The 27,937-nt window shown below is 38.2% G+C and overlaps 2 protein-coding genes across 10 annotated transcripts; one reads left to right on the top strand and one right to left on the bottom strand.

The window, feature by feature from the left end:
• Nucleotides 1–8: 8 nt before the first annotated feature.
• Nucleotides 9–22,586, top strand: cntrl (centriolin). Of its 9 annotated transcripts, none has more exons than XM_043239205.1 (42): nt 9–625; nt 1,135–1,277; nt 1,384–1,514; nt 1,681–1,822; nt 1,972–2,158; nt 2,235–2,428; nt 3,119–3,175; nt 3,534–3,578; nt 3,911–4,030; nt 4,726–4,915; nt 5,174–5,283; nt 5,408–5,602; nt 8,178–8,331; nt 8,448–8,668; nt 8,751–8,927; nt 9,648–9,782; nt 10,032–10,186; nt 10,281–10,464; nt 10,600–10,758; nt 11,072–11,251; nt 11,330–11,437; nt 11,604–11,745; nt 11,877–12,019; nt 12,113–12,281; nt 12,375–12,673; nt 13,538–13,695; nt 13,804–13,966; nt 14,746–14,876; nt 15,189–15,329; nt 15,408–15,534; nt 15,631–15,795; nt 15,867–16,026; nt 16,518–16,633; nt 16,730–16,947; nt 17,739–17,896; nt 17,982–18,046; nt 18,132–18,320; nt 18,811–18,916; nt 19,014–19,135; nt 20,215–20,418; nt 21,326–21,388; nt 21,501–22,586. In XM_043239205.1, the coding sequence occupies exons 1-42, from the start codon at nt 454–456 to the stop codon at nt 21,702–21,704; spliced, it is 6,402 nt and encodes a 2,133-aa protein (XP_043095140.1). In that variant the 5' UTR covers nt 9–453; the 3' UTR covers nt 21,705–22,586. The 9 variants fall into 9 exon arrangements, 8 of the variants coding, with proteins under 8 accessions (XP_043095140.1, XP_043095141.1, XP_043095143.1 ...); XM_043239206.1 differs by having other exon boundaries at nt 10,603–10,758; XM_043239208.1 differs by having other exon boundaries at nt 10,032–10,177.
• rab14 (RAB14, member RAS oncogene family) lies at nt 22,441–27,912 on the bottom strand. Its single transcript, XM_043239217.1, has 8 exons — nt 27,762–27,912; nt 27,022–27,080; nt 26,820–26,873; nt 25,695–25,872; nt 25,510–25,576; nt 25,262–25,349; nt 24,428–24,458; nt 22,441–24,298 (listed from the first exon to the last, which is right to left on the bottom strand). The coding sequence occupies exons 2-8, from the start codon at nt 27,071–27,073 to the stop codon at nt 24,121–24,123; spliced, it is 648 nt and encodes a 215-aa protein (XP_043095152.1). The 5' UTR covers nt 27,074–27,080; nt 27,762–27,912; the 3' UTR covers nt 22,441–24,120.
• Nucleotides 27,913–27,937: the final 25 nt, after the last annotated feature.

A 27,937-nucleotide genomic window follows, 5' to 3' on the forward strand; every position in this document is an offset into this window, starting at 1 on the left:
CCGCGAATCCTTTGAGTTCACGCTGGAGATTCAGACAACTAAAGAGTGACGGCTCAGTTTAAAACCTTCAGAAACCCGTCAACTAAATAACCAGACCTGGGAGACGAGACAAACATAACAGGATCCAAGCGCTTTCACAGCTTTTATAAGAAAGTCATAAGGATCTGACGGTGGCTGGACGATCTTATAACGTTATCCTCATCGGTCGCTATGGAAACTAAGCTAACAAAAGTCGTCCAGTCTTTGTGAAACATTTAATGGGCATGCACTTAAATGTTTCATACTTATTAAAACACTGTAGTTATTAGATGACTGTAGTTCGTTGCATTTGTCAGATTTGGCCTTGGCATTGTAATTTTAACATTAAGCAAAATGCACTAGTATGTTAGCAGCTACGCTTTAGAAGTCGAAATGGTGTAGAGTTCATCTAATGGTATTTGCTGACATCGGGTAATGTTAATATCCCATGAGAATAAAATGAAAAGAGCGGATCAGATGCGCAAACGATCACCAGCAGCGGGATCCAAATGTTTCAAGAGCATCCAGAGCGAAACCGTGTCTCCAAACGCCATCTCGTGGTCCACGACTGAGGACGGGGGTCTTCGGGAAGAACCCAGTGATGATGGTACAGCAGTTTTTACTGCTTAGATATGTCTTTACCCGTGTCTTTTTTTCTAAGCTATGAAACTCCATCAGTAAAATGTTTATTTTTTTTGTAAAAAGAGAAAAAGAAGTGAACTATGCATTAATCATTTTAATATTTTTGTGTGTGAAAATATCCACTTTTTTGTTCAGATGTTATGATTTTCATTAATCATAAACAGTTTTGGCCCTAAAGTTCCATTTAGTTAGAGTACTTGTCAGCCAAATAGACAAGAGTGCCTGTATAAACATTGGGTGCCACTTTATATTGGGTTGCCTTAACTTACATTTAAATGAATGAACATTTTACTTATTGTGTACACATTGTACTTTGTGAATAACCCTGACGCATTATGTCCTCTAATAAACGTTGTTGGTAGATGAATTAAGCAATAATATTTCAGCTTGTCAATTGCCAAAACATTAATTACTAACGTGTCGCCATTTTTTTATATATATATTCGTGTTGTATTGTCATTCATTTACACAAAGATCTACTCATAGAAAAAAGGCAATGTAAGGGGACGAGATACATCACAGAAGACCTGATCAGGAGATTGACTAAATGTGACAATGTAGTCCTTGCGCGGACCCTGGATTTGAGTACATCTACAGGAAGTGACAAACAATTTAGGGTAAGATTTGGACATTATCTGCTTAACGCTCAGTGTGAGAGATAGCATTAGGTGCATTATTTTGTTCATTAATTTATTGACTTCTGTGCATTTTTATTATTTTTAGTATATTGAAAACTTGGATAAGTGTGAGCGCTTACACGTTCTCAACCTGAGTAACAACAGGATCGAGAGAATCGAGAAACTAGAGAAGCTATGTCAATTACAGGAACTACACCTTTCCAGTAACAGGATACGGTAAGAATCGGCATATGTCTGCTTAACAAGAAACATCTCTCCTCATATATATATATATATATATATATGTGTATATTTCATATTCTTGTCACAGAATGAAAGATACAATGTTCTAAAGGCCAAAGGCCAATACAACTTTTGACATTTATGTTTTATTTATCTGCAGAAAAATTGAAGGTCTAGAGCACATGACAAATCTTCAGGTTCTGAACTTGGCCTTCAACAACATTGAACATCTTCCCGTTTGGATGGCAAAAAAGCTTAGATCTCTCCGTACCATAAATCTACAGAGAAACAAGATATTCTCAGTGGGTACAATTTTTGTTAATCACGTCTTCAAATCAACCAATCAACGAAAAAAATCCTCAGAGCATTATTCCAAACCTAATTTCTTTCTTCTGTGGAACATGTCCTAGCAATTATGTTACTAGCAAAATTCTCTGCATTTGTCACCTAGCTTCATGAGATAACTAAACTGAAGCCCCTGAAGAACCTGACGAGTCTGTCATTAGCAGAGAACCCCATCTCCAGCCTGCCCCATTATCACCTCTTCCTAATCTTCCACCTGAGGTCACTGGAAATGTTGGATGGGCAACCAATCAGTCAACAGGAAAGAGAGCAATCGCATCAGCGCTTTCACATGGGTACACCATACTCCTCTGCTACATTTATTTGATCTTCATTAGTGCTTTATAAACAATTTTGGTGCTGTTCTTACAGAAGAAGTGGAGCGTTTGGAGCAAGAGCTGGAGTTGAGAGCTGAAGAGATCACGCAGCTTCAGAGAGAGCGGACCACAGCACTGGAAGAGCTAGAGCGGCAGGAAACGGTCAACCAAAACCTCAGACAACGGCATCAGGAACAACAACGGAGCCATGAGGAACTCCAGAGAGAGCTTGACACCAAATCTGAACTGGTGGGTGACGCTGTCGTCAACCCCGGTGTGAACAGGCTTGACTATTTTGTCCTCCCACACAACTGTAATATCACATGTAAACAATATTTTATTTTCGGAGCATTTCCTTAGGCAGCACCACCTGAAGAAAAACCTAAATGAAATGCTTTTTACATGCACTAGACCATTTTGCCTCCATAACATGACTAGTGGAAAGAAAAGTAACCGTTGTATTACGTTTTTATAAAGGATAACACTAATATTTCTTCTTTTGTCTTTGTCTTTGGTTAAAAGCATCTGCTAAATATGACAATTTGTTTGCAAAATGTTGTTAATTTATGCAAATTATTATGCGTTAGATATTGTACATATTTAATTAGATAATGCCACTAATACATTATGCCATAATGCCAATAATACATTTTTATATTTCTATAGCATTACAGAAAACATCTAATAAAAAACTGTTGTCTTAATGTACTGTGATTATAATAGAAGACAATATAAGAAAAAACTATTTCTCTTAGTTCTTCTTCAGAATTTAATAACTTGCTCCATATCTAAAACATCTTGACTGCAATAATGAAAATAATGTAAAGTTGATTTTAGTCTTTAACTGCTTTCATATTATTTTCCAAATCCCTGCGCTTACTAACTCACAGTGAGCGCAGAGATTGACTGTCCCAAATGTCCCTTTCCTGTCTTTTCTAGACAGTTTCCTGTTCAGCTCTCTCTTCTCACTCCTTACTTTTGTCACCTGCTCTAAAGGTACCTTGTGAATGGTTTGTGTGTGTGTTCAAAAAACTGAAACTGTTCAAACTATTAGAACAACATATTAGTGATAATTCATTCACTGCACTGTACAGTATTTAATTTTTTTTAAATTTTAAACTATTTTAAAATTAAGTCATGCATTAAAATCTGCAAAGTTTTTAATATTTATTTATTTTTTATGTTTTTTTTTTTTTTTTTTTTAAAAACCCTTTGCGCTTGATCACTGTGATGGCAAAGCAAATTTTTCAATTCTTCAAACTATTCCTTTTCCTGCTGATTTTTTTTCTTGTTCAGTATATTTCACTCCCGTTTGCATGCCTTCTACTGTCTCTTCTCTTCTTTCCTGCTTCAGTCTCAGCTTCCACATCCTACTCCCCTGCTGGATTCTTTCTGTCAGGTATTCACATGTGCCCCACCAATCAATGTATGATGTCAACATTGTGTTCTCCTGTCCTCTCAGGTGTTCGCTTTAGAGAGCGATGTTGATGGTATGGTATTGTTATGTTCTTTAGCATGTTTCTGAGGTGTTTGCATGTATGCATTCTATATATTAATGGAAATCTTAAAATTTTAAAAGTGTATTTACATTGTGTATAACAGTTCTATACAACACATATGCTTAAGATGCAATCTCATTCTGAGCTGAGAGGTTTTAGTGAAGCGTGGCTCATGTGTTTTATGATGGCATGAAAAGTGTTGTGTTTAAATAAGATCTTTCTTTTTACACAGCTAAAGCAGAAAACAGTGGAGTTGACCCGGGCCTGTCAGAAACACTATGAGCTTGAGCAGGAGTTGGCTTTTCACAAAATAGATGTCAAGTTTGAACCTCTTCCGTTTTATCCAGATCCTGTAAGTATTTGCTTTGATTTATTAATAACTAGAGCTATGGATAGATAAAAATAGACATCTTATTGTTGTTTTCTTTTCATGTTAGAGGGATTAATTATTGGTCTATAAAAGTTTAGGGTTTTAAGTGTCTTATGCTTACCCAAGCTGCATTTATTTAATCAAAAATACAGTAAAAACAATAACATTGTGAAATATCATTACAATTAAATATAATATAAATAGTGTAAAATCTTCAGTATCACAGTATCACATGACCCTTCAGAAATCATTCTAATGCTAATTTAATGCTTTTTATGTTTTACCTTTTTTATCATGCATAAATATTACACTTTACAAACAGTGGTGCATTATTTAAAGTGTATTATATAAAATCGATTCATTTTCACTTTTAAGCAAAGAAAACTAAATAATATGTTATAATAATATCGGACTATTGGTCATTGGGAGGCTTTTACTGTGCATTACATTCTGATTCATTCATAGGACATTTCATACTTCTGATCTTTGATGAATAAATTCTGAAACACTGAAGCTTCAAATGACTTCAAACGAGTCCTAACAACAACGTTTGTCATTAGCAGATTTCTTCATAGGCATTTCTCAGGGAATGTCCATTTTGCTATATTATAAAATGCTGATTTGTTTATGGTTGGACTATATTGATTTTTAAAGAGATTATTCTCTATGTTGTTCAGGAGGTGGAGGTAGAGAAGATTTCTAGCGAGAGTCCATACATAGGAAAGTCGCGTCAGAAAAGGAACATCACATTTCCCTCAGAGACTGATAGCGTGGGTGCAGAAAACCAGCAGCAGCCTGCCTCAGCGGACCTGACTGAGACAGACAGCCCAGGAGAACGTGACATGTCCAGACACGCTCAGCTTAGAGGTACAAAGGTTCAAGGACACTCTGCCCTCATTATATTAAAAGCTATAAATAGATTTATAAAATGATAACATTTATATACCACATATGCTGTTCCTTTTTTACTCTCTTCACTTGGATGAATCTGTAGAGATTTGTTCTTATCACCCCAAGCACTACCAACAAAGGATGATGGACATTTTTTTCAGAGGCCTCTGTAATATCTACATCTCGGCACCTTTGCTAATGCATCTGCTTTTTGATTTTGTTTTTTGTTTTTAGCTGAGGAGCGATTACAACAGTTGCATAAAGAAATTACAGCAAAAGAGCAGCAGATCCTTAAAGCCAGTGAAGAGCTACAGCAGCTAGAGGAGGCAGTTTCTCAGAGACGGGTGAGATGTTCCTCTTTAAACCCCTGTGCATGGCTTAAAAAAAACGCCTGTAGTCTGTATGATTTCCTCTGAGCTAACTAAAACTTAGCAGAGTCTGTATGTATCTATGTTAATTTGCACATAGATCTGTGAGGCTGAGAAGGATCAGCTCAGGCATGAGCTTCAGAGGAGGATACAGAGGCTGGGAGAGATGAGAGGAGAGATGGAGGCTATGGAGAGGCAGCTGGACAGGCTGAATGATGAGAGGAACCAAGCCCAGGAGGAAATAGACCAGCTGCAGAATCTACTGTACAGCCTGGATCCCAGTGACCCCAGACATGTAAGTAACACTCATACCTGAACACCCTCCTGGAAATAATTTGATTATTATTTGCATAATACAATGGGGAAAACACAACCAATAAAAAATATAATTTTTTTTAGTAATGCCATTTATTAGCCTTGGCTGAATATTGTAAAATATCCTTTTAAATTTAAAATATAAAAAGCAGTGGCAACTAGAAATTTACTGTAAAATATTTCATATAGTTATAGATTTATAGTACATACAGCAATACAGATGGCCAAATTAAAAATGCAATGAATATTAATTAAGCAATTAAACAAAATAAAATATTCAGACATTAATCATTTTATTCAGCAAGTATGCATTAAAGGTGATGGTACAAACATTTACATTGTTATGAAATATTTATTTTTATATACACTTTACCATATTATTGTTTTTACTGTATTTGTTATTTAAATAAATGCAGTTTTGGTGAGCATTTTTAAAATCATTAAAAAACCATACAAAGCCCATCCCCTGCTCATGCAAAAGTTTATATGAGGTCATCTATACTTTTCACGTATGCTTTTCAGCTTTTGCTAGACAGCGTTTTTGACTAATGTACATTACAGGTTTGTCTATATTTGCTAGTTTATCATAGTGAAAATCTTATTGATAGGAATGCTTCGAACAAGTAATGTATTTAGTGCAGGTTTGTTAGAAGATATAAGCAAGAAACTTTTTACAATAACAGTTGCACATTTCAACAACATCTGCAAATAGCACAAAGTCATTTTCATGGCTAGAAAGTGTTTTATTGTCTATGCATGTTGTGTTTATACCATAAGAACTAATCAGATTTTTTTATGTGAGATCTTCAGTTCATTTATCTTATATAAAAACAAAAAATGAATGTCTTCCTTTTTTTTGTTTAAGAAAATGTTTAGCATGCAAACAGTGTAGGACGAAATAAGCATAAAATAACTGATGTGTTGTGGAAACTCCTTAACAACAAAGGTGTATAACAAGATTAGGTTCTCTATGGAATTAATCATCACTAACCCATGAGGGTAGCAAGCATATAAAATGAGGCTCTTGTCTCTTTAAGAAAGAAGAGAGCACTTCTGTCCTGGGAAATCTGTTGATGCTGTGGGTGGAGCCAGAGCTTCCTTACTCCCACCCGGCCAAAGACACAGTCACTGATTGGCTGAGACCGCCGAAAGTTTCCTGTGTTGATTCAAAGAGAGTCGAGGGGAGGGTGGAAAGAGTTCAGGAATAGAGGAGGGGGAGAATGAAGTCTCGAGGAGGGGGCTTTTTTTAGTGATAGAGTTCATCTAAAAGAGCTCTGAAGTTTGCAGCAACAGCTAAAAGAGACAGGAAATGTTCTCTTCCTACACAAGGACGTCTTGCGGGGCAGCAACATGAGAAAAATGGATATATAGAGACAGAAAGAGAAGAGATGGCAGTCACACCGCTGTAGTAAGTACCCCACTGGGGTCAAGGAGGGGCTCATGGGAGGCTCCTGCCATAATGTAGCAATTTGGGGCTTGTGATGTTGTTTGTAGAAGTGATTATTGGTATCTAGCATCATTGAACATTATTTCATTTGTAAAGTTAATCATTACGGTATGATGTTTGATGCATGTTGCCTATTTTCGGTGTTTATGACAGGAAATTGCAAAGGCATTATGTCATCAGAGTTTGCTGGCTTGCATGTTTTATGAGAGCAGTGGACAAAAACAATGCACAGTATCAAATCAGTAAACCACTAAATAAATCTATATACCTTTGTAATCTTTATTTATAAATGGTGGTTTCACGTTTTAAAGCAAACTTGCCAATGAGCAAGGCATTGTTTAAAATAATGTTAAATAAAAGTGTTGCATTATTACTTTGAGCTAATGTTTTGTTGGAAGGGAAGAGGAAGCGAATGGGTTGAGAAGTAACAAATGCAGAAGTCCAAGACTGTCCCTTCATTCCAGTTTGCATTCTGTTTGAATTATTATTTTGGTTGGATATTGTAAGTCAAATTTAAAAAATAATAAGCGTGCGTTATTTAAAACCTATTAAAAAACGTATTTATCTTTATTTGTTATAGCTATAACCCTTGGTCTAAAGGGGCCTTAAAAGGATAGTTCACCCAAACATAAAAAAAGTTTGCTATAATTTACTCACCCTCAAGTTGTTTCAAACATGTATGCAGTTCTTTCAGATGTTGAATACAAAAGCAAATACTTTGAATAATGTTGGAAAACCAAACAATTAACAAAAGCCATTAACTATGGAAATAATGCTAGAAAAAGCTCTAAACATGCATGAAAGCAAGTCTGTTTGGTTAACAACACTGTTTGTGTTCAGCAGAATCAATCGTAAACTCAATCTTACAATTATTTACATTTAGTTATGTTAACATAATCTTAATGAAAATGTAACGACCACTATCATTAAGGATATACGCAATTAGATTTGCAGTAGCAAAATTTGAAGTAGCAAAAGATACGTATCAGCTTAGTTTAGAGAGTTAATGAATTAGAGATCTTGGACAAAGAGCGGCCTTTGAGTCAAAAACCAGAAGAATCTATTTAATAGCACCCTGTCCCAACTCTCTTTGCTATTGCTGCCGCAGGCCCATGTAAAGGCTCAGTTGTCCAAGAAGACACAGCTGCTGGCCATCATGAGCAGAAAGCACCAGGAACTGGAGAACAGGCTGGATGACATGATCACACGCATCCACAAGGAGACACAGGAGATCAAAGAACTAGAGCAACAACTTACTGATGGTCAGTTACCTTTTTAAAATACTGTTTTGTAACCTTAATAAGATAAAGATAGCCTTCGAACCATTATGAACTCATAAAGTCCTCAAATAAGCAGAAAAACAAATCAACTCTTTCAGGTCAGATCGCTGCTAATGAAGCACTCAAGCGAGACCTGGAGGGCATCATTGCAGGTCTCCAGGAGTATCTGCAGGGGGTGAAAGACCAAGCACGAAGATCCCTGTTAGATTGCAGGCGTCTGCAGAAGGAGAAAGACGCTCTACAACACCTTCTGTGTGAGAAGGAGCAGCAATGCACACAGCTGCAGAAAGAAGCTCAGAGTGTTAAAAGCGCACAGGAGGTTGGAGTCTGTTTCTGGCATAACAGTTCACCGCTCTGTAATAAGTCAGGTCAACATGATCACAGTGTTTGATGCATTCTAGGAGCTGCAGCATCAGCAGCAGGAATTGGAGGATCTGAGGAAGGAGAATGAAGAGCTGAAGCAGACTCAGGGGCAGGTCAGTGAATATGAGGCAGAGCTGGAGACTCAACTGCAGGAGAGAGTTACTGAAGCTACACAACTGAAGGAGGAGCTGGGCAGACTGCGTCGACTCAGTCAAGTATGATATATCTGTATAGATTTTTTTCATGTTCTTGCATAATATTAGGTTATTTTTGTAATGGCACAGTTCTCCTTAAATTTTACCTTAATTTGCCCTTTTCAATTAAAAATAAGTTTGACTGACTAATTTAGCTCTCACAATAAAATTAATTGAACTATTTTTCAGATATTATTGATCTGTCCTTCCTTATTAAAGGTTAAAGATCTGAAAGTCCCTTATGCTCACAGAGATGTCATGTCATATTTATATTATTATCAATACTAAAAACATAAAACTTAAGCTTAACAGTTTTGTGGTACTTTTTAGGATTCCTTGATGAAAAGTTAAAAACAACAGAATTACTTAAACTAGAATCTAGTTAGAAAGTTTGAATTAGGAAGCTGCTTAAGAAAGACTTCTTGTTCTCATCAATGTTGAAAAGATCTTTTACATGCTTGTTTTCAGAATTATTTGATAAATAGAAATGTCAAAAGAACAACGTTAATGTGATATTTTTGTCAAAATGTCACATTTTTCTCATCACCTTTGACCAGTTTAATGCATATTTGCTGCATTATAATAATAATTTTCATTTGAATGAATTGTATTAATTTAAAGAGCGAATGTGATTTTCAGTAAATAAGTAAAGTTTTAGTCTGTTCCTCACACATAACAACACGGGACATAATATACCGCTATCCTTTTAACATTTACATTTTCTTGGCATTACATTTGCAGATGGAGCATTCTGCACTGCAGGCAGAGTTGCAGAAAGAAAGACAAGCAAAAGAGAACGCTTTGGCACAGATGCAGATGACTGCTGACAGAGAGCTAGAGAACACAGACCTTCTGCAACAGGTCAACACTCTCCAGGTGGGTTACTGCACAGCAGACGTCATACCAGAGTAATAAAGCTCTGCTAGACGTTTTCCTCTATTGGAAAGAGAGGATTCTTGGAAAGACCAAAGGATGCACCACAGAAATACCCGAACCTCTCACTCATTCAAACTCTTTTCACAGCCTGTAAAAAAACTGTGCTGTACATAAAGCTGTTGTTGATGTGTGAGAATCATTCAGCCTCCAGTACATTTTTGAATCCCTGGCTGAACATGTCTTTTGCAGGAGGAAAGAGACAGTCTTAAGGAGAAGGTGGATGCTCTTCAGTGTGATTTGGAGCAGGTTAGGGAGGAGCTGCTTTGCCCAGAAAGTATCGCTAAATATTTAAGAGAGCTGAGAAGAGGCATAGCTACGGGACAAGAGATACTAAGGTATTATAGGTTCGTACTGTGTATTTTAGCGAATAAAAATAAGTGGACTGTGTGGCTACAGATGTGTCTAGCAGATGATTATATGTCTTCTGTCCTGTTGCAGCTTTGAAGACCTTGGAGAACCAGTGAATAAGAAATTCATTGAGCTACAACAGGAGGTGCATCATGTTGTTTCTGCTGCTCAGAGAGATAGAGACGAGGCCCAGCGCCGTGAGGAGAGACTTGTTGGAGAGATGAGTTCGCTCAGAGAGAGACTCAAGAAGTACCAAGAAAGATACCAGGTTCAGGTGAGTTGATGTTATTGAAGTAATCATTATTTGAAAAAAAAAGTTTCAGGTACATTGTCATTTCTAAAGCTCACATATTTCATTATAATGTGATTCATTATAAAGTGATGCTAATCTCCATGTGTTTGTCTCTAGCAGGCAGCGGAGAGACGGGCCGAGGAGGCGGAGCTCCATAGATTGAGAAAGGAGCTAGAAGATGCTCATGAGCAGCAGTACTTGATGCTGCAGCGTTTAGAGGAGACAGAAATGGACAGGGACCGTCTTCTTGCAGAATTAGAAGAACAAGATAAACAGGTGCCAGAAGGAAAATGATTTATTGATTTCTAAAAATTCTTCAGAGTGGTTTATTGGTTCTTCCAAGCCAGTCAGTTTCTTTATCCACAACCTAATTTTGTCTATTGTCTACGCAACCTAATTTATTTGTCCCAACCTGGTCCAGCTCAGTACTGCGAATCATGAGAATCCTCCTCCAGCACCACCTATGTAGATTGAGAGTTACCGGTGCCATTATAGAAATGCGATGATAAATTTATTCCACAATAGAGCTTACCTTATATTTTACTTTGGACATTGCAGCAATGTATCTAAAAGTATGTTATTCTTCTAGGTAAAATCCGAAGAGAGCCAGACTCAAGAGCAGCTAGAATCTCTCAGTCTGGAGTTACAGGCACTCAGAAGATCATTTTCCTCCGCTGACAGGATGGCTGCCCAACAACTGACTGCAGCAAAGGACAAAATTCACTCTCTTCATAGCACTATAGAGAAAATTCATCAGGAGAGAGCAGCGGTAAGACACAGTACCAACTGCTTGAGATCTTTCGGGACATCAATGTGAGAGAAATCACTGTTGACGATCTGTGTGTAGAATGCAGAGGAGTTACAAAGCACCAGGATTCAGGCTTCCCAGGCCATTCAGGACTTGGCTAATGCTGAAGAAGAAATCGAGGTTCTCCAGAAGCTTTTGAGAGATAGGGTAATGTGTCTGAGGACGATTGTCCCTGGTGGAGGTCACTGTGAACCTTCAGACTGGTTGTGAAGAAGATAGGAGATAGTGTTGGATATAATGAAATGCTGCCTTTAGTTTACTAATGTACTGTTTGCGTCTCTATGTGTTAATACCTGGTTTCTTCTTTCTCTAGGTTCATGAGACAGATGGGAATATTCACAGTGGAACAAACTCTAGTATTCAACAGCATGAATTGGACAGATTAAAACAAACCTTGAAAAGACAACAGGCCCAAACCAAACGTCTCAGAGATCAACTATCACAAGCCAAAGAAGGTTTGTTTACCATCTTTTCATAAGAACTCTACGAAACACTCTAGCATCATGTTGGCATTTTTTTGTTTGGCAAACAACATGCATATTTCCTTCAAGGTTAAAATGAGTCTTGTTATATATGGTTTGTTAAGCTAACAACGTGAATCTAGAAGAGCTTCTGGAAGAGATTGGAGCGCTGAGAGAGACTCTTCTACAGCAGAATAACTTCCTGTCCAGTTTAGGAGATCCCCTGCCAAACACAGGATGTTGGCACTATGTCCCGCCAAATCAAAATGTAAGAAACATGTTTTTTTTTTTTTTTTAGCATGAGAAAAAGAATGCATAAATTCCAGTTTGTTATGGTGAACAGCATGTTATTCGTCCCTAGGCCCCTAGTTTTGGATCTCAGGGCACACAAGACTCAGGTCTGGGCTCTGTGCACCCACAGTCCCCTGAGAGAGGTCGGCGGTCCTGCCACAGAGCACACAAAGAGAGAAAGCCTGTTAATGGAGGATACTGGGTCTATTCCCCCCATCCACACACTCATGGAAAGAGAGGTAAGTGCCATGGAACCCCAGTTCAGAGTCTTTCTCTCCAGCGTCATCATGGTTAATATCTTGTCAGTGCTATCTGTCCTTGTGTCTCTTCAGATGCACAGATGTTCAGAGACAGTGGAGGAGAGAGCGATATAGAGGGGGTGTCTGGGACACGCTTCACTCCTCCATCCGTCCCTGCTGGATTCACTCTACCTGATGGTACTGCTTTTCCTCCTGGTTCATTTATCTACAATCACCCTGTGCCTGGACTTCCTATTGGCTCAAGTACAGTCCTGTATGGGCCGCCCCCTGATGGAGCCAGGCTCATGTATGGACCTCCTCCCAGCAATCTGACTATTCCTCTGGTGCCCAGTGGGACACTGCACTGTAATGTGCCTGGACATCAGGACTTGGTAGGAGATATATAGATTTCAACTGTTGATTTGCATCATTTGAATGTACTGTATAAATCTTACAAAATATATTCTAATATTAATCAGATTTTGGTCATATTCTAATTATGTGTGCTGTATTTCAAAAGTTTGGGATCAGTATTTTTTTTTCAGCAAGGCCAAATTAAATTGATGAAAATGTACATTAAATTATTATTTTAATTACGTAAAAAAATATTTATACTTTTAATTAGTGCTGTTCAACTATAATATCAATAATAACATAGTTTAACCCTTTTTTTACGGTTACGCCTATTAGTTGCTTATTAGCATGTGTATTACTAGAATATTAACTATTTATTTGTGCTTATTAAGCACATATTAAAGCCTTATTCTACACAACCTTATTCCCTAATCCTAAACAACTATCTTTCTAACTATTAATAAGCAGCAAATTAAGAATTTATTGAGGGAAAATTAACAAGTTTTACCTTTTTTAAAGTGTTACCATAATATAATAAGAATTGTTACTTGAGCACTAAATCAGCATATTAATGTATTTTCTCCTGGTCCTGTCAAAGAAAAAAAAGAATAATTTGTTTTAATTTGTTTTTAGTTTGTTTTAATTTAGCTTAAATTTACAATTTAAATAAATTTATACAGCAATATATTACAATTTAAAATATATTAAAAATTCAAATTATCTTAAAATATTGTAATAATATTTTACAGTAATTACTGTTTTATTGCATTTTTATCGAATACATGCAACCTTGAAAAAATACTTTAAAAACAATTGCAAATCTTACTGTCCCCCAAAAGTTTGGTAGCATGCATATAAATCTCCGTAATTTTCAAGAGAAGGTGTTTTGGTTTGTGTTTCAGGAGCGTGATCTGATGAAGGCAGAGCGTAGGCTGAAAGAGGAGTACGCTGATAGAGCTCACATTGATAAAGAACAGGAAGCACATCGAGAAAAAACAGCAGACCTACAGAAGGAAATCAAACGTCTGCGCAGGACTGTCCACACACTGCAGCGCCACATGTTAGTCAGCATATCAACACCAGTATATCTTACTAAATATAGACTTAAAATGCTATGCTTCTGAAATGTATAAAACTACCAGGTGCTTTTCTGGTTTTGGTTCATCAGGAGTGGGCTGAAAGGCTCCTTATCACATGCAGAGGAGGAGCAGTGTGTGCTTGGAGAGGTGGAGTGTGTGGAGAAGACCCTGCTGAAGCGTAAAGCAGAACTCAGAGAGGCTGACAGGCTGCTGCTAGAGGCTGAGACAGAGCTCAAGGACACTCGAGCCAAGGTCTGACGCTACTGTAGTGTGGACAAAAGCACAATAGAGCTTGTCTTCTCTCTCTTCCTTCACTCTTCTGCTATTCTACAGTGTCATATATAATAATGAGCAAAAAAAGATATTTGAAAAGATGACTAATTCAATGTGATTCAGTCATCATTCCCTGAGCAAATATTTAGCTAACAATGCTTTTTTAGTATCCACCTTATTTTTTTATTTTATATATCAGTGTTTTCATAATTAAGATAATACATTCATTTATAATTTGGTAAGACACACCAGTTTGCAAAATCAAGCAGCAAAACCAGCCATTTTGTACTTAGCTGGAAGCACATGACACAGAAAGCCAGACACATTCAATTTACAAAATAGCTATGCTTAACTCTTATATTTATATTATTTTATTCATTGCCATTCAAAAGTTAGTAAGGGTGTAGAAAATATATATACTACATAAATACAATAATTATTTTCTACATGGATAATAAGAAGTGTTTCTTGAGCACTGAATCCACTATTAGAATGATTTCTAAAGGATCATGTGACACCAAAGACTGCTGGCAACTCATGGCTGCTGAAAACTTAAAGTATAGTAAAACTGAAAATAGTTATAGTAAATTGTAATAATATTTCACAGTATTGCAGCCACATTATGTTGCTTTATTGTAATTATCTACTCTGTATCTTGAGTAGTTTGAATATTGTTAGCTTTCCCATTGCTTGTTTTCCTAATATACATCAATGTCCTATAAGAAGATTCTAATGACGTATTGCATGTGTGTTTTCAGACTAAAGAGAGCGTACAGCGCTACAGTGATGCCAGGAGGCGAGTGGAAGAGACCGAGCGAGAGCTGGTGGAGATGGAACAGAGAGCTCAAGATGGCGCCACACAGCTGGTGCAAACCAAACAACAGCACAGGTGAATACAACGACAACACATTTCTCAAACACAATTTGCATATATGTCATTATTGGCACCAAACAGAATCGCGGAAATAATGACAATTCTGAAAAGATTTACCAAACAGTTTTACCATCCGCCATTGTTCAGATTAAAATTTAGGACAGCGTTGGAGGGACCAGCTTTTGGAAAATCAGCCTACAAGTTGTCTACTTTTAAATGAAGCATAGCAGCAGCTTTTTAGGCGGTTCTGCGAGTGTGCATCAAGTTGTGTTTGAGCTAGAGAATTGCTAATAGTGAAAGGTAAGACTTGTACATGTGCTTCTGCAGGAATCTTCAAGAGGAGGTTAAGGAGCTGCAGAAAAGAAAACAGGAGCAAGAACGCACTCTACATGAAGTAGAGGAGGTCCTCGCATGTCAAGATGAAAAGTTTCAAGAAGTCAACAGAAAGCTCGAGAGAGTGACTGACAGGTGTGGCAACTGTCATTTCTGTAAATCACTAAATGCAGGAAATGTCTCTCCACTGAACTGTCTGTCTGTTCTATATAGACTAGTAAGTGCTGAGAAAGAGCTCAGAGAGACACAGAGCCTGGAGGTCAAACTCTTGCAGAGCTGCAGAGAGACAGAAGACTGTCTAGCACAACGCAAAACAGAACTGGACGAAGTGAGCCATCAGGTAACAATTAGTACTTTTATTCAGGAAAGACTGATTTAATAGATTACAAATACATTAATAAGGCAACAAATTAACAATTTTTTGTTTTGGGTACAGGTAGTGTTGCAGCAGGAGAAGCTCTCTTTGCTGGACAGGAAGCTGGAGCAGTGGAAAAAGGAAGAGGATGTGTTGAAAATTAGTGTGGAGAAACATAGGCAGGGCCTGTTGGATGTGCTCAGACAGGGAGAGGAGGATGCCCAACTTTTACACCAGCGCATTCAGGTATTTCACATACACATGCATTGTTTAAATATCAAGAAAGTACTTTTGACGAACAGTGTGGATATGTGTAGGAGCTCCGTGTGGACGTGCAGTCTCTGGCCGTGCAGAAGGGAGAACTGGACTCTCAGCTGTCTGAGAAGAATAACAGACTGGCACAATATAAGAAAGAGCAGCAGAAGGAGGAGGAAACACTGCAGAATCTCCATTCAGCCATTAAAAAACATAAAACAGGTCTGTGACAACAGAGTCGCCCGTTCCACATTTGGCTTAACTAATGGCATACGAAAGTTAGACAGGGAGTAGAGCTGTTTGGAAACCTCTTTACTATTTCAGTTGCATCAAAGGGCTCAAAAACAAATTCTGGTTTCTGGTCAGTTGACGGAATAGTCACTTTGCCCTGAGGGCCAATTCTTTGTTTCTACTAAAGGTTTTACATTTATTGATTATGCACATCCATTAGTTGCTCATTTTGTTGTAGGTCCTGTGGCATATTCACATTGGTGACATGAAGTAATGTTGTCTAGCTAGGTAACAGAAATTAGCTTACATACAAACAGTTTAAAAGTAAGGACTTTTTAAAGGAAAAAAAGTGTTAAACAGGTTACTTTTTTACCTTTTAAACTTTTTGTTAAGTTGACAGACTTATATGCAAATAGTATCAGTTTTGGAAATATTGTGTTTCTCCTAATTTAAGTTCAGGTGTGTGGAATTTGTGTGTTTAGAGCTGAAGCGTGTGTTGGAAATGGTTCAGCTGGAGACTGGGGAACTAGAGGCTGTAAAGCTTCAGCATACCCAGAAAGAGGACCAGATAGAGAGGAGCCAGGAAACCCTGCTACAGGTCCGTTCTAAATACTTTACCTGTACTGTCTGTGCTGATGATTAATGCAATACCGAAGTAAGATGTGAAGTTACCATTCATGCGTCTGCTGCTCAGGTGCGTGTAGAACTGCAGGGCGTGCAGCAGGAGCTACAGGAGCAGCGTGGCGAGACTGAGAGACAGATGAACCTGCTGGAGAAAGAGAGAGCAGAGCTGCACAGCCTACAACAGAAGAGCCTCCACCTGCAACAGCAAACAGACACAGCAGTCCAAGAGAGGAGCAGCCTGCAGGAACAGTGCAGAAAGCTGGAGGCCAGACGGACACATGCTCAGAGGTGACACATAAAATATTCCAAAGGTTTTCTCACATTTCTTTAGCATTGTCTGAACAATCTGTCGAGATGTTTGAGTTATATCGAAAACACTGCCGCATCAATATTTGATAGAGTTAACACTTTGTTGTTGGTTCTGTTATTGTTAATGTTATTATGACAGTTAAGATTTATCTGCTTCTGTAGGAAATATTAATAAAATGTAACTGTGGTTGGTTGATTTAAATGTCGATTAGTAATCTTTTTGTCTAAGAGATCGGGTCTTGGACAGATTCAACAATAGCTGTTTTCATTTCAAGTAAAAAAAACAATAAAGAAAAGTTTAATTTACCGAAAAATTAGTAATGCATGCCTGCCTGTCAGCCTAGGGGAGAGAAATATCGTTTATGAGCAAAAATGTGGCAATAAATTGACACTTTCAGGTGTAAAAATACACCTAAAAATCTAGATGTTGAAATACAACCATTTTGTAATGGTGTCCAAAACCAAAGAGTAGCCATTGAGTGTGTGACCAATGTATGCTAAATGGCTAGAGAATAGCCACAATGCACTGTGAGGGCTATGCAACATGAATTCCTGTGTCTTATTAAATTGTTTAATTAAGCTTTATACAAGCTAGTTTTTGTGACAGATTTCATGATAGAGGCAAAAGAGGCTGGGAATCATGAATTAGAGAATATGGAGTGATTTTGCACACAACCTCTGTCTCTTTCAGGCTAATGCTAGCACTACTTCAGTCTACTGTACTTCAGTTTTTGATGTAGCTTAAATGGATTGTATTGCTGTGGTTTCAGGTGTTTGGAAACAACAGAAACGAGGGTGAGGACTGCAGAAACAAAGCTGTTTAGACTACAGACCGAGCTGGACAAACTACAACAGGACCAGAAACACACACACGATAAGAATCAAGAGATCATCAGGGACACGACTGTCCTACAGCAGCAGCATGAGGGTATGCGCTCAGCAGCCTTACTTTAACATCAGCAATTATGTGCTTGCTTTAATAAACACACTGAAATGTTGTTTTTTAATCACAGAGGAGTTGAGCAGATTGAAGAAACAGCTGGTCGAATCCCAAACTCAGTTAGATGAGATCCGAGAGGTGGGTTTACAGCAACACTTTGCTTATCTAGTGGGGTTTACTGTAGAATAATAGAATAAAAAGTGTTTCTCTTGTTTGTGTTTAGGAGGTTAAGGCTGCGAGAAGGCAGCGGGAAGAGCTTGTGAAGCAACAAAAGGAGCAAAAGGCTGAACTGCAGGAGAAAGAGGAGAAGATCAGGAGGAGACAACAGAAGCTGGACGGACTGGGTCAACAGCTGCAGGAGCTCAAGGCTGAAGTAGTCACGAAACAGACACAGCTTCAAGAGCATGAGAAGGTGAAGTATTGTGAAGGATATTTTTCATATACTTTACCTTTGAAACTGGAGGATAAATGATCTTAAAGAGAGAATTCACCCACAAGTAACCAGCATAACTTTTCATTATAAATCCATTATGGATTACTCTATATGACCTAAATAAATATCTAATATAAAATAGTCATTTATTAAATGTTTGCTGTTCCTCAGTAAAGTGGCGACTTTTAGCTCATGGCCATTATTTGCAACTTCTTAGCAACCACATGGTGGAAAATAAACTGTAACTTATAATGATGGTCTTTGATAATACTTAAAATTATTTTACCCTATTTTATTGTATATTTTGGCAGTGATAAATGTCACATAACTGTGAGTAATTTAATTTTTGGGTGAACTATAACCTTTAAAACCTTCAAATCATTATGTCCCTGACATGATGTGGGAGACCCGAGTTCAAGTCTGCGGGTCCTAGAGCAATGAAGTTATCATATTTGTGTTGTTTGTGTAGCTGATGAGAGTGCAGGCAGTAGAGAGCGCTCTGGGCCTCAGGCAGGAGCGCATGGAGCAGGAATGCAAACAGTGCACTGCATTACAAGAGCTGGTGGAGAAACTAGGTGAGTTGCATGAGCGACATTACCATGTGTGCTTACACTCTGCCTGATAAATGCAGATGCTTGTCTTCGTCGTACTGAAGCATGGGTGTGTGTTCAGAGCAGGAGGTGTGTGAGCGGGACTCCAGACTGCAGGAGGATCTGCTGTCTGACAGAACCGGCGCTGAGGCCCAGAGGAACCACAGCCGCACAAACAGACAAAAACTGCAGCGAGTGGAAAAGGTGATTGGCACACTGATCCATAAGTAGCACGCTGCCAATTGAACGGACCATGGAGCTGCTGCATAGATTCTATATTTTTAAGGCCACCTAACCATTCTTTGTAACATAAAATAAGATATTTGAAAGAATTTCTAATTTTTTGGGGGTTCATACAATAAAAGTCAATTAAAGTTGTTTTAGACCCCTTGTTTTTTCATGATATGCTTAAAAAAACATTCAGCAAAATATATTGTTTCATATTTTTATGCTGTTTGGTTTTTACTTTAGCATTACTTATATTCTATTATAATATTTATTTATATTCTTAAATTATCCTTTTGTAATATTTTAGGTTTTCGTTTCAACTCAAGTTTTAGTAAATTTTGTATGTGATAATTTAGTTTTAATAAATCTATTATACAATTATTTTATAACAAAATATTTGTATATTTATATTTAGTTTATATCTGTTTAATTGTATTTAAATTTAATTAAATATCATTTTAATGTAATTTTAGTACTTAATAGTTATTTTCATTTATACTTAATTTTATTTTAGATATTTTATGTATACAATTTTAACTAAATAACAATGTTGAGATTTTCAGTATTAGCTTTTTTTTGCCAATTTAAACAAGTGATAGTTAAATAGCAGTAATCCAATACAATTACACTGTAAACATAATTCCTTCATGATTGGGTTTACTGTGCTAACTTTAACCTTTCTTTACTTGTACAAAATCTAGCTGTGTGCTTTGCTATAGTTTATAGCCGTCAGACTAACGTGAGCTTATTTCAAGAGCATGTATGGCCCCAAAGGGACCTGCTGACTCTGGAAAAAGCTGTTCAAGAAAACCATAAACAAGCCAGAATGCTGCAGGAACAGCTCAGAACCATTTCCCAAGAGCTACTCTGCCTCAAAGACAAAGCACAACAGGAAATAGCACTGTAACATCACATCTGTTTTCTCTAATAGGTTCGTTGCAGATAAGCGTATTTGTTCTGCTTGTTTTACTTGTTTGGGCTGGAATCTTTTCTGAAGCACATGTGGTTATTCGTGAATACAAAGATGATGAATGACTGTCACGTGCCTCTCTCAGCTGCGGAGCCAAGAAGAGGACAACACTCAGCTACTTGAGATTAAGGACAGCGTGTATTCTCGGAGGTCCCGGGTGAAGGCAGAGCTGGACGATGGGCTGAAGGAGCTGGAGTCGCCCTCTAGTGCCTCCTCAGACACAGACAGCCTGAAAGAGAACCGTCCTGGTGTCACACTGTCCGTGGGTAACCCCGCATACAACACTACGGTGAGAATTTTCCTATACACCTCGTAAACGTCTTGTAGTACGATAGATATAAGTGTAAAAATGCACAGATTAGGTTGTGGTTTCGACTAGTGAGCCTCAAAATGACAATTATGATTTGTCAAAATTAAATCGGTTAAAATCGCTAACCTAAACAACTAAAATCTAAGTATTTTTTATTGCGATTCACCTTCATTAAAGGAATGGAGCACACAAAATTGTTCTGTAATTTATTCACCCTCACTTTTCTTTCTTCTGCAGAAATTTGTAAAAAAGAATATTTTGAAGAATGATGGTAGTTGTGACTGACTTCAGTTGTAGAGACAAAAAATACAATGGAAGCCGGTTGGAACGGAAACTGTTCGGTTACAATCATACTTCAAAATATTTTTGTTCTTTTCCACAGAAGAAATAAAGTTATACAGGTTTGGACTGACATAATGCATTAAGAAAGAATTTTCGGATTTGGATGTACTATCACTTTTATTTTTCTTTGCAGAATGAGAGTTTTCTTTTTTGCAAAACCTTATATGAGCTAGTCTAATTTCAAAAGTGTGATTTTTAAGACATGGAAAATCTAAAAATTCAATGGTCATTTACTGATAATGACACATTTTACTCATGCAAGAAACCCTTATCCTAATTACAGTTGAAATGAAATTTATTCATTTTATTTTACATAAACAAGCCCTAGCCAGAGATTAGAGTAAGTTTTAAATTGCAGCAGCCTTGGAAAGGATAAAAATGCAAAAGGTAGACCATACGACTCGTGCCTCATTTACTTCAGATATCCAGTTTATGCATGCTTGTGTATTTTCAAACCTGGCACATTTGTAAAACACGTATCATTAATGCATCAGGATTTAAGATGAAGTCAGTGGTGCTAATGTTGAACAATTGCTACAAACAGGATGAACAGTGGCGAGGCGAAGCGCTGAGGGAGAGGCTGAGGCAGCAGGAGGACCACTTGAAGGTACAGACGAATCTTGATTATTCAATAAGCTGCAAAACTTTGAGACTTTAGATTTTGGATTTAGATTTTGTATAGGAAGTCTGAAATCTGATTGTCTCTCCATGGTATCCAGGTTCAGCTGCGCAGACGCATGTTCTCCCAGCAGGAAGCTCTGAGTCAGCGCAGACTGCAGACTGAAGGCAGTATTCAGGGTCTGCGCAGACACGTCGACAAGCTGGACCAGCTCCTCAGCAACTCCTCCAAAGACTCCTATTATTCAGATGACCAGGAAGCTCTGCCAAAACAATGCACCATTGAGCCTTTTGTATTGACATGAGCACACGTTTGCATGTGCAGGAACGTAACCAAGCTGCAAATATAAAGGAACTGATTTCAGATTGGAATCATGAAAGATTGAGATTATATAAGTAGGTGGTTAAAGGGGAGCACAGAACTTACCAGAGGAGCAGCTCGATTTAACCCGCTTCTGCCAGAAACAAGCAGTCAGAAACCACTGAGCCAAATTCACGAGACCGTGGCAGTGACTTCCTGCTTCAGTTACAGCAGAGGCTGGATGTGTTGCGGTCTCCTAAATGCCAAAGAAACAAGCTAGCCTCAGCACTTTCCATATACAAATAAGGAAACTTGAGGCAAAAATAAGATGGTGAAAGTTTGTTCTCTACCTCCGATTTGCTCTTGTTGCTTTATGAAATTACTTTTAAACAAATATGTGCCTTTTCAAGGTTTGCTCATGTTAAGTAGACGGTGTCTGAATGTTTACAGGTGAAACAGATGCAGGTTTCACGTTTCATCGTGTGACGTCATTGATGCAGGCTGTGCTCCGGAGTTCATTTTTATGTGACTTATCAAAAATGACCTTGTATTCAAAGCCAAGATATGCAGGATATTTATTACAGCACTTTTCTTTATATACAGTTTCTCAAATCAAATACAATTAAAATTAAGTGTGCAATACAATTAGTAGCCATTTTCTCGGTTTCCTCTTCTCAAGATGTCTCAGCATTATTGCTTATATACAGTGATCAATCGTGTATGTGGACAAAAACGCAGTCTACAGTATTGTCTTTATTAACATAATTACAAACAAAAGTCACTTACAGAAGACAGAATTGAGCAGAAGATTAATTTTTGCAGATGTCATTAAGATGTGAAAAAAGCAAGACAGTAGGAGCAAATTAAAAATGGATTGTTCAGTTTACAAAACAACACATCTAAAATCTACCATAATACACAAATTTAATAGAAAATCATATTTGGAGTGCTTGCTTTTCGCCTTTTTAGCTGTTCATTGCAAATGTGCATCAATGGACCAAGAAACAACTGCTGGTTGTACAAATCAGATCTGGGTCGTGTTTCCCCTCAGTGACGCTTCTCATGCTGTGGTGGCCTATTTGTTAAGCATTTAGAAATTTCAAGTTATTTTGTTAGAACTAGGGGGAAACCATGAGGTCTGTAAAAAGCAGTTGTCCCATGCATCATGCTTAAGAAACTCAGCTCAGCGCAAAAACATGATCAGTGTTTGGAAATCAATTTAATGGAATGGTTTTGAAAAGGCAAAATCTCAATTACAAACGAATCGCTGGAATTCTTTCGATAAAAGCTATACGAGGATTGCGAATAAAACGGGCAGCACATCAGAATGAACAAAAGCATATCGTAAGGCAACTGAAATTATGTAAAAACAATATGAATATCTTGATATGACGAGGGTTTGCAGGGCCTGAACGTTCGGTACACGCTTCTCCTGTCGATCCATTTTTCTTAAGCTACTGTGATCTTGAAATATTTACAGATGCTCGAGAACAGATCGAAGGGGATCTTAAACCTTGTACAATGACAGACTGTAGACCTCAGTAACACGAAACATGCTCCAGGCCCTCGAAAAACCAAATCGAAATTGCAAAGTGCGGAAAACATTCTCCAGGACGTAAAATGCGTCCCGTCCTCTTCAATATATTACTATAACAGTTACTAAGTTAAAATAACTGTGTCTGAATCTACTTTTTTTGTTTTACAATGGACCTTCCATTGAGATTCTTCTCAAAACGATACTAATCTCGTATAGTACATGTATATTATTTCCTGAATAGGTACAAACAGGGATAAATATTTGGTGATTGGATGTGAAACTGCAAAACCTCTAATTTAAAACAGAATACAATATTTCAGTTTTAGATTTTTTTTTTAACAAAACGATGTTACATACAATGTTGATGCATATCCTCCCGATCACTTGACATCATGTCAACACAAATAACGTTTGCCAATATTTCCGTATCATTTACATTACGCTAGTATTCAGACAGCTCCTGTACATGAGATGTTAAGTTTATAGTTATGCACATCACGTCTGTAAAGGATAAACCCAGCATTTCTTCAGTTTATCGACAATCATCTTCTCTTCAGGATTAGTGTTCAGCGGAGGAGCCGTCCTCCCTCGAGTGCTTGCTGGGAGCACTGGGATGTGTGTGTGCGTAAGAGAAACAAGCAAAACAAGTGAGGGAAGACAGAGGACAAGGGAGGAGGGGGAAGAAGAGAGCAAAAAGGAGGGAATGAATTATGTTACACCTCATCATCATCATCATCATCATCATCACGCAGAGCCATCTGGCCCCAGACTCCACAAGCAACCATACCGGAAGAGGAGAGGCTTTTAGATACAGAGGGAGGCAGAGGTGGGATGTGGGACAGGAAGGAACAGAGAAAGAGAGAGAGTGAAGTCTTCATGGTCATTAACAGCTGCAGCCCTCCTTCTGGGGCTGTGCGTCGCTGTTGAGCCGGCCGCCCTGGGGAGCGGTGGGCTTGTGCTGGACCCCTGACTCGGCCGCGTTCAGGTCCAGGCTACCGTCCTGAATGTTCTGGTAGATCTTCTTCGCGGCTTCAAGGAACGCGTCCTCCACATTCTCGCCTCTGTTGGAAGGACATATGCAGAGAGGCTAAAGAGAACTAAAAATACGCTGTAACAAGTCTGTAAAAATAAGTCTGTTTTACGGTCAAACGGCATATATTGTGCCGGCGGATGGTCTAAAGGCCACTTACGTTTTTGCACTTGCCTCCAGGAATAACAAACCTGTTTAAAAAGATTAAAAATGTGAAAGCGTGCGAGGTGTAGCCCGCAACGCATTAGCCTTAGTCAATCCAACAGTGAACCGCTTTACAATGTTGATCTCAAAGCGGTACAGTTAAAAGCAGTAGTTAACCCAACAATTACTCAAGATATAGATGAGCTTGTTTTGTCATTGAAGCAATACATCATATCCTTACCAAATGGGTGCCGTCAAAATGAGAGTCTAAACAGCTGATAAATACAACACAATAATCCTCAAGTGATCTACACAACTCCAGACCATGTGTTGTGAAGAACTGAAGTGTTTATAATAGACAAGTTTAAACAGACGCTTCCGGCTAAACCTAGGTGTAGCTCAATTATTGTTTACAAGCAAAAACGGTTTAAAATCTGAATTGAATGTTGATCTCAGGACAACAGGGGATGGTTATGGACTAGTATTCCGTGCAGAAGTGACATTTTAATGATAAAATGCCTTAATGATGTATTTGTTTCTTCTAACATGTAGCTTAATGCATCACAGGACATTTATCGATGAACTGGAGTTGTGTAGAGTACGGTGATGTTTTTATCAGCTGTTTGGCCTCATTCTGACGGCACCCATTCACTGCAGAGGATTCAGTGGTGAGCAAGTGATTTTTCCACACCTGCTCAAACGGAAAAACTCATCTGCATCTTGGATGGCGTATGGGTGATTACATTTTAGCTGATTTTCATTCCCGAGTAAACTATTTATTTAAAAAACACTTAATATACAACATTACCCACCTAAATAAATTACCCTATATATAAAACTTGCATCTTACCATTTTCTTCAGCAAACTGCTTGGCCTCCTCATACGTGACATCGCGCTGGGCTTCTAGATCTGCTTTGTTACCGATTAGAATGATCACCTGGGGAAAGATTAATATCGACTGACACTAGGCTCAGGTTTGGTCTTTGCGCAAATCACATCTGCATTTAAAATATGTATGAAGCTCCAACACCATTTAATGGAATGGAAATGTAAAGGCATCGTTTACACTGGACTGTTGCTGAAGCTGATGGACTTACAGTATTGGGGTTGGTGAGATTCCTAGCATCGGTCAGCCAGCTGCTGAGGTGGTTGTACGTGCTTCGCCTGCAAATAACATGAAGCGCGTATGTTACTAGCGACGTTTAAAACAGTAATGTGATAGCAGGCACTGACCAAAACGTAACAGCAATCATTTAACGTTCACGCGATCTGAACCCGATACCTGGTGATGTCGTAGACCATGAGGGCCCCGGCGGCTCCTCTGTAGTAGCTGCGTGTGACGGCGCGGAACCTCTCCTGCCCTGCGGTGTCCCAAATCTGAAGCTTCACCTTCTGCCCACTCACTTCTATTATCCGTGTGCCAAACTCGACGCCAATTGTATGAGGACAGTCAGCCATAACTACAAGTTAACAAAGGTTATGCATGTTAAACTAAACATTAAGACTTTCCCCCGGGTTTATTAAGCCTCGTCCAAAGCTAAAATATAGATTTGATCTTATTTTTAACTGAAAGAAACTTACTGAAAGTACTGACTGATCTTAAACATGTCAGTGGCTTTATTTTGTCTTCAGATGCAGATCAGTAATGTTTATAAATTACTTAAGTGCCTTAATTGAACTATGGCCTAATCCTGGCTTAACCCTGTCTATTAAAAACAGGCCATTTTTTAAAACGACAAAAGGTTTGTAATCAATCATCCATAGATACCATATATATATGGTGTGTTGTAAAACAGGTGTAGATTTTTAGGACACATGTAGGCCTGGATTCATAGAAAGGGCTTAGTCTAAAACAGGATTAGGCCATAGTTCGATTAAGATAATTAAGTAATTTATAAACATGCCTTTGAAAAAACCATTACTAGTGTGCATCTTAAAGACAAAAAGACACTGACATGTTTTAAGATCAGTCAGAGAAAGTTTCTTTCAGTTGAAAAGAAATTTACATTTTAGTCTCGCCCTGTCTGTGAAATTTATATACTTGAAAGGGTTTCAGTTATCTTTTTCCACAGTAACTGTCTTCAAAGAATAATATTAATAAATTACAGATTACAATTACTAATAAATAATACCTAATGGGCCTAAGGAAAAATAACAATGCTTATTTTTTTTTGATTACGGTCAAAAGTAATTTAATATCTTGATACGGTAGATAATGTGTAGATATTTTCATTTTACGCCCTTATTGTTGCATCAAATGTTCCTTGGGGCATGATAAAAGGTATAATATCCAATATTGATAACTCTGAAGGTATTGTATCAAAATGAGTAATTCCAGTCATGCGATAACCGTTTGGTATTTCTTCAAACACAGTTTAGTGTACTTCATACCCTTCTTAGCACTTACATTTCTTTTCTGTGAACTGGTGAAGTAAACATGACTTTCCAACCCCCATGTCGCCTAAAAAAAAGACACCACATACTCAGAAACACGACAAAATACAGCAGACAAGTGACAGTTTCCAAAATTTCTAAATCACTAAATATTCCACAGCGCTCGTATACGTATTGTGCGTTTTATAAAACGGTAGACGAGTAGAGGTACTTACCAATAATGATATATTTGAAAATATAGGAATAGTTATACGGTGCAGTCGTCATTTTTGCTCTGGAAAGAAAAACGATTCATAGCTTAGAGACACATTAACGGTCGAAACAAACCAAATGTACAGCATTCCCGGCAACAAAATGAAAGCACACTGACAGCAATCCAGCAGCGCTCAGCTGACTGACTAGTCCCACTATTGTCTATAAACACCCATTTCCCTTTTCCTCCTTAAGTTTGCCTAGCCGCGGCGGTGTGGACAAATTCGGGGTAATAACAATGTAAAAATGACAAGCGAACACGACAGCAATGTAAACTGAAACGTATACAGGCAAAGAGTAACGTGACACTGAGCTAAAGGAGCATAAACACTGACTGCAGCACTACAATCAGCCAGCGCCATGACTGACTAATCAGCTAATCACACACTCCTGTCAAAGGTTTCGCAGCTATATGCTAGACCACACCTAATAAAAATCACTCCAAATTATTCTTTTAACGAGTGAGCGAGCCGCGCTTGCCTTTCCTCGTCGCATTTCGGACGATAAATGTGTCAACGTCCAGCGTTAAAGGACTAGTTAGCGTTAGCTGACCTCGCGCTGAACCAAACCCAGAAATGCTAAAGCTAACAGCTACTCCCAGAATCAGACCCTTAAAGCGTTAAAAACGGTGTCGATCATTATTATCCAACGATTTTGAAACGCGGTACTGTGAAATGTATCTCGCCGTGTGTGCATCGTTTACCTAAAATATAATTTCAAGTGGTTTTTGGAGGTTTGGGTTGGTCTCGGCGTGTGTGAGCCGTCTGGCCGCTTTCTTCCTCTAAAAGTGCTGCTGCGATGAAAACAGTGAGAACAGCGACCCCCACCGGAGACAGGGCACGCTGCACCACACTACAGTCACCTCCACTGGAGACGAGG

The sequence above is a fragment of the Puntigrus tetrazona genome, chromosome 5 (genome assembly GCF_018831695.1).
Source record: "Puntigrus tetrazona isolate hp1 chromosome 5, ASM1883169v1, whole genome shotgun sequence".
Lineage (NCBI taxonomy): Eukaryota > Metazoa > Chordata > Actinopteri > Cypriniformes > Cyprinidae > Puntigrus > Puntigrus tetrazona.